Source organism: Anser anser, assembly GCF_964211835.1.
Source record: "Anser anser genome assembly, chromosome: 4".
In the NCBI taxonomy this organism is placed as follows: domain Eukaryota; kingdom Metazoa; phylum Chordata; class Aves; order Anseriformes; family Anatidae; genus Anser; species Anser anser.
Window position 1 is genome coordinate 12,618,157 of NC_139724.1, and position 16,142 is coordinate 12,634,298.

The window sequence follows — 16,142 nt, forward strand, 5'->3', positions numbered from 1 at the left end:
GAAGGGAAGGGAAGGGAAGGGAAGGGAAGGGAAGGGAAGGGAAGGGAAGGGAAATGTCGATCCCTTTCTTTTCCCCTTCATTCACTTACCTCAGCATGGAGCCCCTTTCCCCTCTTGTGAGGACACATTAGCTCATACTTGTGTGCAGAGGGACCTCTAGTGTACCTTTGCAGCTCGTGCTCTCATGCATTCATTGAACTTTGCAGCACGAGCAACACACGGATAAATGGCAGAACGTGGGAGAGCAGCTGTTGAAGTGCACGTTTCGCACCCATCACTGTGAACAAGGGAAGAGACATTTGTGCCTTTCTGTGAAACACTAGGACATCCAGTGAGAGATGCAACAGATGGATGGGCTTCTCCTAGGACGAGAGGCTGAGGACACTTGGTTTGTCTAGTCTGGAGAAAAGAAGGCTAACAGGCAACCTCATTGCTCTCTACAGCTTTCTGAGGAGGGGAAGTGCAAAGTGCCGCTGACAGGATGTGTGGGATTGGCCCAAAGCTGTGTCAGTGGAGGTTCAGACTGAACATCTGGAAAAATTTCTTTACTATAAGGCTGGAATTTGCTGGGACAGGCTTTCTAGAGAGGTGATTGATGCCCTGTGCCTGTCACTGTTGAAGACATAATACCCTCATTAATAGGCTTTGACTTTTGGTTAGCTCTCAAGAGGTCAGGCACTTGGACTCAATGATCTTTGAAGGTCCCTTCCAACCGAACTATTCTATTCTATCTGGAGCTCTTTCCACTTTAATGACTGCAAGATATTTAAGCAAGGAAACCTGAAATGTGAATCTTTATCAGCCATTAATACAAGTGTCCTAGTCATGTTGTAGGAACAGTGGAATTGGATGGATTTTAATTATGGTTTGAAGGATCAGACCAAGCAGGAGGATCCACTTCTGACATAGAGCAGCACACCCATAGTCACCAGTTGAAGATCAAACCTAAACCAGCTCTACTGGGGCTGACTGAAGGTCTGTCTAGTCAGGGCCCAGTACAGACCACTGAAGATGAGACTGTTCAGGTCTCATTCCCACCGCTAGTACTCATTATGTGAATTTCCCAGCACACAGCAACATCCTGTCTTCCCATGAAATGATGGCAGTTGTTTGCATCACAACACACTGAACAGCAAACCAACTTTAGTAACACTGTTTTACATTATTTAAGCTACTTCGAAGGATTGCTTTGTTACATTATAGCAATAATTTTATTCATTGCAAAAATGATGAGGAAAAAAATTGAGATAGTTTTCCAATTATGCTCTCTTAATGTGGGCTAGACTTCATATGGAATATTTAATTTTCACTGTCCTTAATCTGACAGCCATTTATATATACTCTAAAAAACAGTAAATGGGTACTTTATACTACAGTCTTATTATTTAAGGGAAACTACCCAAAAGTGACGATTTAGAAGCAATCTACCTTCAAAACGCACATGCCACTCTCTTCTTCGTAAAAGTCTGTAATGTGAATAAGTGTTAAAGTATAAGAATAAGAAAATAAGAAATAAGTAAAGCGTAGTAAGTGTTAAACTTCTATCTGAATTTTGCATATCAGCTTTTAATCATGGTGTTGAAACTAAAGCCTGAGGCAGGTCCAACATCAGTCCACAAGTCAGGGTCCAAGTCAAGGGCCCGGGGACCAGTCCTCCTCAAACACAATTCAGGGCAGGAGGGAGGGACCAGGATAAAACTCAATTACAGGAGCCCCTGTAACTGTGGGCAGGGTGTAGACAAAGGCCCTAGGTGAGGCTGGTCATAAACATTCAGGGCCATCAGTGCAGTCTGGGCCAAGACACTTGTGACTGTACTCCCCAAAGAACACTTCAGAAGAGAATTAATTCATATTCAAGGACAGGAATAGAAGTTAGTGAAACTCAAACCGAAAAGCAAAATCCATTAGTGTTACAGAGTCAGCTGTAACCAGCCTGTAGCACATAAACAACACACGCTATTCTAATATGCTATGTCAGGATGTAAGTGTTGCTGCGTATTAGTTCTATTTTCAGTAAGTGCTTTTATCAAGGCTGTGTTTACAATGAGGCACGTTAAATTCTCAAACGCTATGCAAGACAATGTTTTCTGCACTCCACCACCATCAGTCCCATTAATGATCCTTCCTGAAATAAACATGCCACTGCATCAGTAGTTTTCGCTATGGGTGAAGCAATTCATGGCAATTAATGTTCAATTTACTGCGGGTTTTCAGTTTTCATTAAGCCTCCTTTGTGCTAGTTGTGTTTCTATGAGGGTGTGGGTTTAGATTTTTTTTTCATTTTTGTTGTTGTTCTTCTTTATATAAAACATGGAGTGGAGACAACTCCTGCTGCAGTATTTAATGGAAAAGTTTAGCAGTGGAAAAATGGCTTGAAGAGCTTGAAGGCTGTTTCAGTGGCTGAAGGAAAATAAGTAGGATTCTTTACATCCTGGCTAATAGAGTCTGACAGATGGTAAAATTATGTCAATATCATGTTTTCTCTTCAGGTGACCAAAGTCACTAAAAACATTGATTAATGTCTTCTGACTGCCCAAGTGAGTTAGCAATGGTAACAGCCAGGTAGGTAACAGAGATGATTAGAGGCCAAAATAACAGCCCCAAATAATTGTTGTTAGTTTAAATCCTGACATGTTTTATGAGACACAGAAAGCGGTCTCCCAATCTCCATCTCCCTCCCCACTGGGCCAAGCAGAAAGGCAAAAAGGAAGATTGGCGTAAGTCCACTCTATCAATTCATGTTATTAATCACCTGTTGTCTCAGGACCCTATCTTACGTTAACCCTCCTATTTTCTTCATTAGCCTTTTCCAGAATCAATATCCTTTCTTCTGGGTGGAGGATGGCATTCAACAGGACTTGCATATCTTTCCAGTCTATTTGAAATTCTCTGTATACCTTTTCAGGATTTTCACAATAAGAACCTGTTGACTCTTTCCAATTTATGAAGTCAGAGGATAAAAAAGGGTTTTTTACCAAGACTGGCAAGCCCTGTGGGCTCACTGCCTCCTGGAGTGGGGCCTGCATGGCTGGATTCCTAGTTCTTGTCCTCCCTGTGATAAGACTGAATCCTGATGCTGCTCTAAATTCTTCATATCCTCCTTGTCTCTCATCACCACTTCCCCTGTCACAATCTCTCTCATTTGGATTTGCATCCCCAGGTCCTTTTCTGCCAGGCACCTTTCCTCTCCAAGCATGGGATTGTTATGGCCCAAGTGCAGGACCCACGTTGTTAAGCTGCAGTCAGATCTAGACTGCAGCTACTAAGGACTTTGGAACAGGTAGCTCTCAGTCCAGTGCTTCAAGAGAGGAGAGGAGAACATAAGTTTTTGAACGCACGGTATTTTTCCCCAAAAATATTTTTTCTCTCCTCTCTTCCCTTCCTTCACTTCCATGCATGATGCAGCTCACCATGGCTTTCAGTCTTGCAGCTTGAAACAAAGGGAAGAAAAACAATTCACTTTTCTGCTTCTTCTATATGCTTTTTATAAGCAAAGAAGTGTGAGAGAGTGAATGTTCTTCTTCCCACCCAAATTACTCTTTTTTTTTTGTTTGTTTGTTTCTTAAACTAGCATTTTTTTTCCAATAAATCCAAAACGATCTATTCACTTTAATTTCCTTCACAAACTTTCCTTATTCTAACCCCACATTGCCCTTCCACAATGAAAAGGCATAAATGGCCTCATGCTGAAATGTCCAAAGAACACAAAACTTGATCAGTCCATCTTCAGCTATTAACAATGCAAGATTAATTATCTTAAAACCCATCGATGAAATGAGTTCAAAAACATTTACTGTGTCATTCAGGCATTTACTCTTTCTTCATCAATCTCTTATTGCTACTTGAGTTACAATTGCTGTCTGGCTAATAGATGAAGAAGCTGAAACTTTCAGGTTATTCCTATTAATGAATTAACTTTTCAGGTATTTATTACAGTGACAAATGAAGGGGTTGGAAGATAGTAAATCTACTTGAAATGTTGAAGAAGGTAAAGATTGGATTCCAGCTATTCCTTTAATCTACGTTTACCTTTACAGAAAGCAAGCACAGTAGATCAGTCAGGAGAGCAGTCTGTGCAAGAGGAGGTGTTCAGAATATTTTCAGATTGCATTGACTAGAGAGAGCAGAAGTGATGGCAAAAGTAGGTTCATGCTAAGTGGATTTTTGGGAGACAAAAGATGTATTGTTCTGGCTGCTCTAAGTTCACCTAGCACCCTCCTGGGGCATACAAAAAACACTGTAATTAGAAAACAATACTGCACCTATAGTCAATTTCTCTCAAGAAGCCCTCGGACAAGGCCTGAATGCTAAGACCATTTAGTTGGACTGTGGTGTTTTTTTTTTTTTCTCTAGCACCTCAATGTTTATCTGTTTTTTAATCACCGCTATTTGTACTTCAAAAGCATTGATGGCCCTAGGTGAGTGCTGAGATGAGATGCTTGCCTGGTAATTCCCTTTTGAAAAGCCCTGTGAACTCTATGTAACCCAGGCAAGGAAGAGAAATTTTATTATTCTCTGTATTGCAGAGGGGAAAAGAGCTATGCTCGTATTAACTTAACAGAACCAATTTTTCACCTGGAAGCTTGAAATGACTCAGCCAAGACCATTCCAAAAGTCAGAGGAGTCAAGATCTTCTTTATTCCCTTAAGTACATGCCTTCTTTTTTGGTCCCATGGTTTACCAGTTACCATTAGTGTCAATGGGTTATTTCCCTTGGACAGCAGTGTGAAAAGGCTCCTCAACATCCAGTAACGGTGGATTCCATGGGAGAATACAGTGGTCCTTTTGCTATTTCTCTGTGTTCCACTTCGATAGGGTTTCACGTAGTGGACGAGAGCAGCAACAAGCACAGGTGACAAGGTCACTGATCCTTCAGGCAACATGCAAATTGTAATGCCACATTAATTGACAACTTACCTGAAAATAGGAGAACAATGAAATGTTTATTATGTGTTTTAAGTTCAAGAATTGATTGTTTCTTTATATTTAGTTAAAGAAACTAGAATTAGTTCTAAGTACCAGAGCGTACCATGAAGTAGCAGCGATTATAGGTAGTCAAGAAAAAAGAAAAAGAAACCGAAATGTATTTTATAGAATGCAGCCAATATACAATGTTAGTCATTACTGTATAAAGATTTCCATTTCAATGACATTACCATATTGTACACTTAATCAGTAGCTTCTTGTATAAGTAATGGGATAGTTCATTGATAAAATATGCTACTTCTAATGCTTATTAGACTGTCAGAGTCAGGCTTAATAACGTGTTGAGGGCTAATTAAGTATTCTATGTACTGTAAAATTCTCAGAGGTTTAGATTATATGAATTATCAGCAGGAATATAGTATTAGCAAAGTGATGTCTTACAGGGAAATGAAAGACAGAACAGGGGGGAGTTTAACTTTCTCAGCTGAGCAGCTGCATCCAGCACAGAGATGATACTCACCCAGGTCACAGTGAGACATTTGAGTCTTGGATGGATTCATTCTCCTCTGGAAAATGAGTGAAAGGATAAAGACCTGAGGATGTTGTAATGGTTGTGATCTCTTAACAAATCTATGGTTATTATGATTGTTTGTATTTAATTTTCTCATTGTTATTTTAATAGTGGTTGGAAATGAACAACTCTTCTGCATGGCAAGAACATATTTATTCCTTAGAGCAAAAGTGTCAGGCATGAAAGCGTAACTGATATTTGCATGAATTTGATATTCATGCTGAATTTTGAAAATCTATTTACTTTGAAACACTTCTGCTTCCCTATCTTCCTTCCTTCTTTCCCTGCTCTATATTTTCTAGGCTTCTTGCATAAAAGTACTATCTATATTTCGTAAGGGTTCATCTGCTTCAGCTACTCATGCCTATAACTGAAGTCACAATACTGTATTTTTCACATCATAATTATTTCCAATGTAACCAACTGTAATTTTGTAAATTGACTTCAAGTAGTGAAATAAGCAGCAGGTGCAGATGAGCCCTTACAAAACAATGATTCTGCCCTTGAAAACAAGGAATGAGGATGAACTGTGGAACAGTATAGCAACTTGTAAGCAGAATTATTGGGGATAAAAGTTTTCCTTTTCTTTTCTACCCTAATATACATCTAGACTACATCCCTACAAGCCAGAAATTGATTCCTAGTTCTTTCCTAGTATAGTTGATCAGGGTGTAGACCCCATATTCTGCTCCTCTGCAAACCCATGATAACAACTGTGAATGAATTGTGAAAGCTTTTCTCTCTGTCACATTTGACAGTCTGAGAAGTTCTTTGGCTGTGCCTGTCCTTAAGTCACAGAAAAGCTTCCAACAGCCAGTCATTAATGATTCTGCCAAATGCCTAAGAGGGACACTTCAGCATTTTACTGGAGTACACAGTGATAATATGCCTTGGATTGTGGTATAAAAATGCAAGGTTGAGTGACTTTAATAACTTTGGAAATATAATACACATTTAGAGATATTCTGTCTAGGGTGTGGAATTGCTGTTAGGAGACACAATTTATAAATAAAAACAGGGAAAAGAATTACAGTTTACTCAGCATTCCAAAATCTAGACTAGTTAAAAAAGCAATCTCCTTCAGTTTATGCTACAGGAAAACTGGGCTAAATAGTAGGAAAGCCAGTAATAATGTTTATGGTGTTTTTTTCTTGGTGAGAATCTGGCCCCAATTAAGACAGGGACAGAAACCAGCCTAAACACTATTCTTTTGTGCAGCATGAACTGCTTAGTTCAACAATATCATACTCAAAATACAGCTGGAAAAATATGCATTTGAAGCGTTTCAAGCTATTTAGCAGTGGACAAATGAACAATAGCTAGATATAAAAACCTGTTCATCAGTAAGACTGATTACAAAGAACTAATGCTCTGAGTATCAGACTGAGGGTATTTTCATTCTGTAACCTGTGAAACAATTCTAGCAGCAGTTGCATATACTGAAGGTTTCATCCTCAGATTCCTTCAAACATGAAAACTTGGCAGAAACCACTTCTGAGCCAAATCGAGAAAGCAGGAAGAGTCAAACTTGGTCAATTTGGACTGCTGCAGAGATCATAGAATCAGAATGGCTTGGGTTGGAAGGGACCTTGAAAGATCATCTAGTCCAATCCCCCTGCCGGAGCAGGAACACCTAGATCAGGTCACACAGGAATGCATCCAGGCGGGTTTTGAATGTCGCCAGAGAAGGAGACTCCACAACCCCCCTGGGCAGCCTGTCCCAGTGTTCTGTCACCCTCACCATAAAGAAGTTTCATCTGATATTTAAGCAGAACCTCCTGTGTTCCAGCTTGCACCCATTGCCCCCATCATTGGATGTCACCGAGAAGAGCCTGGCTCCATCCTCCTGACACTCGCCCTTTACATATTTATAAATGTTAATAAGGTCACCCTTCAGTCTCCTCTTCTCCAAGCTAAAGAGACCCATCTCCCTCAACCTTTCCTTGTAAGGGAGATGCTCCACTCCCTTAATCATCCTTGTGGCTCTGCCCTGGACTCTCTCAAGCAGTTCCCTGTCCTTCTTGAACTGAGGTGCCCAGAACTGGACGCAATTTTCTAGATGTGGTCTCACTAGAGCAGAGTGGAGGGGGGAAGAAAACCTCTCTCGACCTTACCCTTCTTTCTTTCCTTTTGGAGGCAGTCCTGAGAAGTGGTGTCAGCTGCCTTTTCTGTGATCTCATAGGCAGGCCTTCCACCACATCCTCACCTACCTCTCCTTCAAGATCCAGAGCCTTCCAGAGGCCCGTATCTTTGAAGAGGGCCAACCTAGACTTTGTAACTGGTAAGAAGGGGGAAATGACAAAATTGAGGGTTTAGGATATTTCAGATGTTGTCATATTAATGCCTTCTGTGTCTGCGTATGTCTCTTGGATATATGATCAGCTTTGCTACTGTTTGAACTTGTAAATGCAAAAACAGAAGCTACATTCATCAGCCTGGAATGGAAAGGTTCCTGGATCTCGAGGAGCACAGGGCTGGCATCCAGCTGCTGAGCAGAAGAAATTCCTAGGTCCCAGATGAGGTAATATCCCTTAACATCAAGTAGGACTGGGTCACTCTCTTGCAATATATTTTATCCAGCCATCCTTCCTCTAATGGGATTAGAAAATTCCCAGGTAGAAAAAAATGTATCTCACTTCCAGATACTATGCTCATATATTTCCACGGAAACCATTTCTTCACTCCTGACATATCTAGTAAGAACTACAAAAGGGAAGCAAAAAATCACTGGCAAAAAGCGTGCTCACTGCCTGGTCCAAGGAGTCTGTGGAAAAGGATTGAGTTTTTCAAGTTTTCTGCAAATGGATCTTGACAGGGGAAAGGATCACTTCAGCATTGCAGTCTGAAAAATCTCTGCATTCTAACTGACTTTTATACTAAGTTTTCACAATACCTGCTGCAATACAGTCTCTGTCTTGGTTCTTAGGTTGGATGGAACAAATGTAGTGGATGACAATGATGAGCGAGCAAAAAAAGAATGAACAAAATTATTATCTGCTCCAGTTCTTCATCTGTTCCTGAGGACACACAGCAAGCCCAAGGCAGGAATTTCCTCAGTGCCAGAATCAGTATTTTTCCAGCTAAGTCCTTTCTTTTCTCTTTTCCTCTCAATTCCAGTTCCCCAACAAGTCAAATGTGTTTTCTCACAAGATGCAACTCCTAGCATTCTTCTCCAAAGCACATGGGGCCAAATACATCTGGTACATGCTGAGAGGACTCAGCTGACTGAAGATGTGCCTGCTTCTGGCTATTGGAATCATAGAACCATAGAATATCCCGAGCTGGAAGGGACCCGTAAGGATCATCGAGTCCAACCACTGACACCACACAGATCTACCCAAAAATTCAGACCTATGACTAAGAGCACAGTCCAAACGCTTCTCAAACTCCGACAGGCTTGGTGCCGTGACTGCGTCCCTGGGGAGCCTGTTCCAGTGCGCGACAGCCCTCTCAGTGAAGAACCTCTTCCTGATATCCAGCCTGAACCTCCCCTGTCACAGCTTGACACCATTCCCTCGGGTCCTGTCACTGGTCACTACAGAGAACAGATCGGCGCCTGCCCCTCCCCTCCCCCTCGTGAGGAAGCTGTAGGCCGCCACGAGGTCTCCCCTCAGCCTCCTCTTTCCAGGCTGAACAGGCCAAGTGACCTCAGCCGCTCCTCGTACGTCTTCCCCTCTAGGCCCTTCAACATCTGTGTAGCCCTTAACCTGATTGCTGAGCCCGATATTTCTTCTCAATATATAGCACTATTCACCCGTATACTAGGGAAAGGTTTGCCTCTGGAATAGCTACAACTACATATTCCCTGGAAGAGGATGCCAGCCTAAAGGGGATGCTGATTTTGTTTCATCTTCATTCCCATTGGATTTCATACAGGGAACATGGATGAGACATATTCAATGAATATAATCTGTCATGACCTCTCTGCAGGAGTAAGCTGTATATATATGCATATATATGCATATAAAATACCTTCCAGTGTTCTGGAAGACAGAAGACCCAGGCTTCTCAAATGATCCCAGCACCTGTCAGACCTTTGAGACCTTTGGCATCTGTTCTTGAGGTATTTTTGGTCTCCATGATATGGAAGCAACTCCTTGTTAACCGCTCCACCAAAAAAAAAAAAAAGTAAAAAGGTGTTTTAACATAATTGGTAGCAAAGAGTAGCTTTTTTTTTTTTTTAATCCAGAAATGTATTTTTTGCTGTTGACATTTCAGTCTGAAGAGTGGTTTTGCTCTGAAAAAATGCTGCAAAGATTCCTTAAAACAACCTAAAATGTTCATTCTATTTTTGAGATCTATCATCAGTGACTGTGAGAGTTGTCTTTGCAGGTCCTATTAGGAAATTTATTTATTTATTTATTTAAAGCTGATGTGTATAACTGTGAGTTCTTCTCAGGCTTCCTGCTAGTATTTCAATTTCCTTTCATATATTGACCCTATGGAAATGTTTTAGCATTGCAGAAATACAAGAGGGGAGAACGGAAGCTTGGGAGGCTTGCTGGAGATAAATGAGTTACCTTGTATTCAAGTTGATGCAGAAGCTATCCTATTACAGGAAAAGATCTAGTGTCCTTCTTAACAGTTAAAGAAAGAAATATAGTATTTATTCTATTTACTTTATTTATTTATTTATTTATTTATTTATTTATTTATTTATTTATTTTGGCAGGGGTGAGTATCAGTGAGTGGAAGCTTAAGCTTTCATAGTAATGTAAGATGATAATTAGCATTGACATAGACCCCCATTAAGCTTCATTAAGTGTCACCGTTTAATGTATTTATTAACAAAAAAAAATACCAATAAAGATGTGTAAAGGTCAGCAGATAAAATAAAAGGCTTGTAATAAAAACATTTAAAAGGATGTTTCTTGATCATGCCAGGATGTATTAAGAAAAAGAGAGTCCTTGGATTTTTACAAGGGAGAATGATAAATCTTGATTTCTGTAAAATTAGCAAAACTAATAGTTCTAGCTTCATATACATGGTAGTTTAGGTGTCTTGTAACCTGTATTTTCTCTTGAAGGGCCCCTGTGCTGAAAAAGGTGAAAAGTTTTAATATATAAAATAGAAAATATAGAGAAGAATCCCATGTATCTAATGTTCCCTACAATCCCTGCCACATCTCATTGTGAGAAAATAAGTGCCGAAGTACTGAAAGTTCACCAGAAGGAAAAAAAAAAGAAAAAGCCTATTTGATTTAGATTAAAATCAAATCCTTCTAGTCTCAGCAGTGGCTTTGCAGCCAGATCTTCTCAGTCCAACTGAGACGCAAATGAGGAACCTAAATAACAGGCAGATGTCGTGATGGGTTCAGATACCAGCAGCTCCTCTGTCCGATAAGGCCATATTTACAGTAAGAGACCCAGTGGGCTACAATCTGCTGCCTCAACCCAGTGCAGCTCGATATGCCCTCAAGCATCTGAACCTGCCACACAAGGTGGTAGAGCTTGTCAAGCTGTTTCTCCTGAATAAAGAGGCCTGGATGATATGTCACCTGCTAAGGTCACCAACAATGCTCTACTGGGCAGCATGCTACAGTTTATTTTCACATCCTTCTAAGCTCTTCATACACGGGGTATATCTCACTGCAGTAAAGAGAACCTCCTGAGGAAGTAAGACTCAAATCTGAACTCCTAAAGGACCAGGCAAGATATTTACTCTCATCTTCAGTATGTTGTTTGCAAGAACATACAGTAATCCAGTCAAGGGCGGATAGCAGGTTTTATGCAACGTATCAAGCTGTTTAACACCATGTGGCTGACATCATGGCCTTTTTATCCATGTGCCGATCTCACTGCTCTTGCACTCTTTTGCATCTTTGCCCAATAAGCATCCCTCCCATGTGCTAATGCATTAAGTAAACCACAGAGCCATCTGCTGGAGCAATTTATACTTTAGAGAGTTCATCTTTGATGTAATCTATTTTATATGCTGATCAACAAAAAGTAAGTTCTCATTATCCCTTTGATATTCTTCTCTGCAGTGAAGGGCTTATGTCACCCTTTTAATTAATTTTCAGGAAGATTCCCCACTGATTTCTTTTATAAGCACAATGCTTTCTGTTCCTTAAGAAATAGCAGAAAAAAATTTTTAAAAAAATCCCAGTTCTCTTTCCTTATAAACTAAGCAAGAAACAACATACTATTATGAAAAGTAACAAAGGGAGTAGCCCATGTTCATGTTTCCCATACAGTGGAGAGTATGTCTTAAGCAATATGACCAAAAAAGGTTGTTTTACCAAAATACAAAATCACAGATCTTCAGTGAATTAAATGAGAAACAGTTACAAAGATATATCAAGTGATCTCTTCCTTAGGCTCTAGGAAAGCTCATTTCTTTGATTCAAGTTAAGAGAGGAAAGTCTGTATGCATAAAATGAGAAATAGCCTATAGTCCATTCATGTTACTTTACAGAGACCAAGTGAAGAATCAGTGGCAGTGTATCAAAAGCCAGATAATAATTTTTGATTCATCAGATATGATAAATTGTTGCTAGAGGAAGTTTTTTCAGCTTGACAAAAAATCATTGGAAAGTCTAGGCCTTTAGAATAAAGATTTTGCCTCATCGTAGAGGTATACCCTGAATATTCTGAATGGGTATTGACTCAGCATGATGGAGACCCCGAATCAAATCTGGCACCAAAAAGAGGAATTATGGACTTTTACCTAGGATGCCACCTTCTAGGTAAGTTAGTTAGGAATCTGCCCTTCCCTTGCTGGTTGCTCAAGGGAGAGGAATATACATACTCCTGAATCTCTCTCAACCACTGTCTGATGTATAATAATTGCAAAATCTCTCCACATTTGCAAATCAAAATTCTTGCCTCCCAGGCTGTCCTAGTGTTGCAAAGACAAAAAAAAAATTATATATATATATATATTTATATTTCATTTGGATCAGCAATTGAAGAAAAAAATGTGAAAGCAGTTGTGTGTGTACATGTGTGCACATAGGTGTCTTACACATTCATAATGGTCTAGGAGCACAGCATCAGAGCTCCACTTAAAACAAAAAAGACCACTGCCACAGAAACTGGATTTAGGGCAAAATTAATTCTTGTTTGTTTGTTTTGTCTTTTATTTTCCCCTTGAAAAAATTAAAAGGAGAGACTTAGGTTAGGAATCACAATTCATTTGCATGATCTGCATTCGTACCATTATTCCTAGAAGAGTTTCAAATCATTCCTGCATGGTATTTCAGAACAACAAATGTATCCTGAATTTCCCATCAGTCTTCACTCATCAGTCAGAGCTGAATGTAGACATTTCAATCACTGCAAAATTGAATACATCATCTCCAAGACAGAAATATTTAACACTATGCAAAGCCAATCCTGAAAAAATATAAATGTGCATAAAACCGAGTGTTTCATAATTACAGACTCTCTTAATTAAATGCTAAGCACTGTTCCTTTCTGGGGTGCAGACAATAGGCAGAAATAAGGTACCTTCACAACAAAGGGATGACCACAAAATCTAATAAAGCTGCTGTATCAGATATGTGCTTGAAGAACATACGGGAATCATAAGAGTACTTGTTCTCCATGATCCAAAGCGGTGCCACACTTTGCTTTTTTCTTACCAAACTTTGAAACTTACACTTGAAGTACGGCAGCCATCAGGAACTGTCCAGATTTTAGATAATCTGAAATATTTTTCACCTGTGGATGTTTTCAGCCCTTGGCAAGACAACACCACGAATGTCCTGACCTACTGATCTACCTCTGTCTGTAGTTAGGGTACGATGAGCAACTAGAGACATACAGAATTCCTTCTCAACAGTACTTTCATGAGTCTGTGCTCCAGGCCAGGGACTGGAAGAGGGCTGGTGACCTGCATTTCTCTGACCAGTCAGATTAGCAAAACAACCTACCGTAATGAACTGGGGATGTGGCTGCTCAGAAGACAAGCATGTATGCATGCCCAGCACTGAAGGACCCAACACTGAGTCTTACAGCAAAGTGACACTGAAGGTTGCAGTAATGAATAAAAACTCTGTTTGCATACAAGGCAAAGAGAATGATCACAGCATTGGAACCAGACTGTGGAAACCAAAAGGTGCTAAACACTGCACTATGGTCAAAACATGGCTGGTATCACAAGCAACTTTGAATCAATCCAAATTAACATAAATCCATTCAGTTTAACTACAAAGATTACACAAGACTTTTATGCTGTGCTTTTTCAAGAGAACAACTGGATCTAATTATGGGTGGAAAGCCACCTGTTGGATTGTCATTCCTGAAGACAATAGAAAATCAATACAGAAAACAATTTTTGAAATGGAAGTAGAATGAACAGCTGCTGTTCAGTGACCATTAAAGAATGTAGAGAAGTTCTTACAATAGAAACTAGAAGAAAATATACTTCAAAGCTCACAAAAATGTACCCAAAAGTTAAAAAAATAGTTGCAATCAAACCAGAAATTGAAGAAATGATGCCAGGAAAAAAAAAAAAAGAGGATTGAGAGAGAAAGGACAAACAGATAAAACCTTAAATGTCAGCCCACAAATATTTTAAAAAATAAATAGAAAGGGAAGATGATAGAAAAGGTAGGAAAAAAAAAGAAGCACTCTCCAGAGTACTCATTATTGTTAAAGATCTCCTGACATTTTCCCATTTCATTTCTGAGGAATCTGCAGAAAAGTTTTCAAACTAAAAATCAAACCGATTATCTGGTACTTCCTCAGATGTTTAGTACTGAAATATGAAAACATTTTCAAATCTCTTTAATGTATTTTAATGGGATATTTCTGAGGTCTTAAACAAAGTGTGCAAAAAACTGTGAAATGGTGTAATAATGCAAACTCTTCTCAATGGATATGTACCTGCTAAATATCATAACCTATTGGTGTGCAAATGTGCAAATTGGTGTGTAAGTAATGGAATGGCACAATTATAAAACAAGTGCTGACTCCATGTCAATGGACTTTTTTTCCATCTTTGGAAATATCATTTAATTTGGAAATATCATTTAATTTAAATGTATTCCAGGGGAAAATCCCAGTTTTTGGTGTGAAAAAAATATTGATCTTTTCCATTATCTTCCCAGGCACAGAGGTGAGGCTCACCAGTCTGTAGTTCCCTGGGTTCTCCTTTCTACCCTTTTTAAAAATGGGAGTGATGTTTCCCTTTTTCCAGTCACCGGGGACTTCTGAGTGCCAGGACTTTTCAAATGTGATGGAGAGAGGCTTGGCAACTACATCAGCCAATTCCCACAGGATCCTGAGATACATGTCATCAGGCCCCATAGAACTTGTGCTTGTTTAGTTTCATCAGGTGGTCTCAAACCTATTCTTCACTTACAGTATAACTGTTTTAAACAGTCATGATTCCCACAAAGAGTAATTGCAGGTTTTAAATAATACAACCATACTTCAGGTTTTATTTCACAATATTGTCTATATTTATATATTCATATTATTTCATGTATATCCAATTTTATTATTTATATCTAGTTTTATTTCACAATATTGTTTATATAAACAGCTGACTTTACAAGTTAATTTCTTTAGGTATTTGCTCTAACGTTACCCAGTCTAGAAGTATTGCAACAATCTTACCCATACAGAAAACCAAACCAAGCCAAAAAAAAAGTCCCTCACTTTTTCTGTTTAAGTAACTACATCAATTATACTGTGCAAAGAAACTCAACAACTTCCATCCTTTTTCAGCAGAGACCATTTAATTCCAAGGTTGGTACATGCAACTACCAGAGGAAACAAATAGATGTCCTTGAAAAGCCAGAGAAATTAATGGGTACTATAAAGAATGACCCAATAGGCTTCCTAGAACTTTCATAGGCAAACTATATGGCAGCAACCTTACGTTTGGCTTCACTGATCGCAGAATTAGCAATAGTTATTATTATTATTATTATTATTAATTAATTTATTTTGCAAAATTAAGCATATACCTGCTACAAAAGGATATATCTCTAGAATAAAATAGGCGTTTGTCTCCTTGTTTGTCCCTGTGTCTATGTTTACCATTCTAGAGCAAATCATGACCATGCTGGACAGCTGTTTCGATGAATCCTATGTTTATCACAGCAGAAATGAGAGCATTAAAGCAGGCTGATATTTTCAGTTCATAGCATTGTTCTGATACCACTCCTCATGAAACTGGTTTCCTTAACCTCTTTTTCTCTGAACAACGTTTAAGCAGGGTTAGTGCCTGAACTCAGGACTTAAGGCACTCGGAAACACCAGTCACTATTGGAAGTTGTAGCCTTAATTTGAGAGTCTGGCAGGTTGGCTTTGATGGGTAGAGCAGAGCAGATTTCACTGCAGGCAAGCTCATACTAAGATCTGGCTCCAGGAGGTTGTAGCTCAGAGATGTGAGCGCAAAACCAGCTCCGTAGGCAGAAATCCTAGTAAATGTGAATAATTAAGGATACCATTTCCATAACCGAAATGAGTAACACCATAAGCACCAGATGAAAAGCAGCCAACTTCTTGCTTGGTGTTATAATGAAACAATACATCATTCACCTCAGGGGTGTCTCCTATTGTTTTGGAATAATGAGAGGAAGCAGGAATCATTACAATGTCAGCCCTTCCAATTATTCAGTTGTACCCACTCAATACAGAGCTGCCTAAAGCAATAAATATATGTGCTAACACTACATGTGTTCCTTTT

The 16,142-nt window shown here is 39.3% G+C and overlaps 1 protein-coding gene across 16 annotated transcripts in view; it reads right to left on the reverse strand.

Moving 5' to 3' along the window:
• Positions 1-48: 48 nt before the first annotated feature.
• LOC310899483 (uncharacterized protein) overlaps positions 49-16,142 on the reverse strand; it is a 154,559-nt gene continuing 138,465 nt past the window's right edge. For 11 of the 16 annotated variants that reach the window (XR_014584306.1, XR_014584307.1, XR_014584308.1 and 8 more), the window contains 2 exons: positions 5,447-5,492; positions 49-4,917 (listed from right to left, as the gene is read on the reverse strand). Coding sequence is in view for 3 of the 16 variants with exons in the window: in XM_083835867.1 (XP_083691993.1) it covers positions 4,862-4,917; positions 5,447-5,492 (102 nt within the window). In the remaining 13 variants the exon portion in view is untranslated. The other 5 variants (XR_014584305.1, XM_083835866.1, XM_083835868.1 and 2 more) reach the window with 5 other exon arrangements.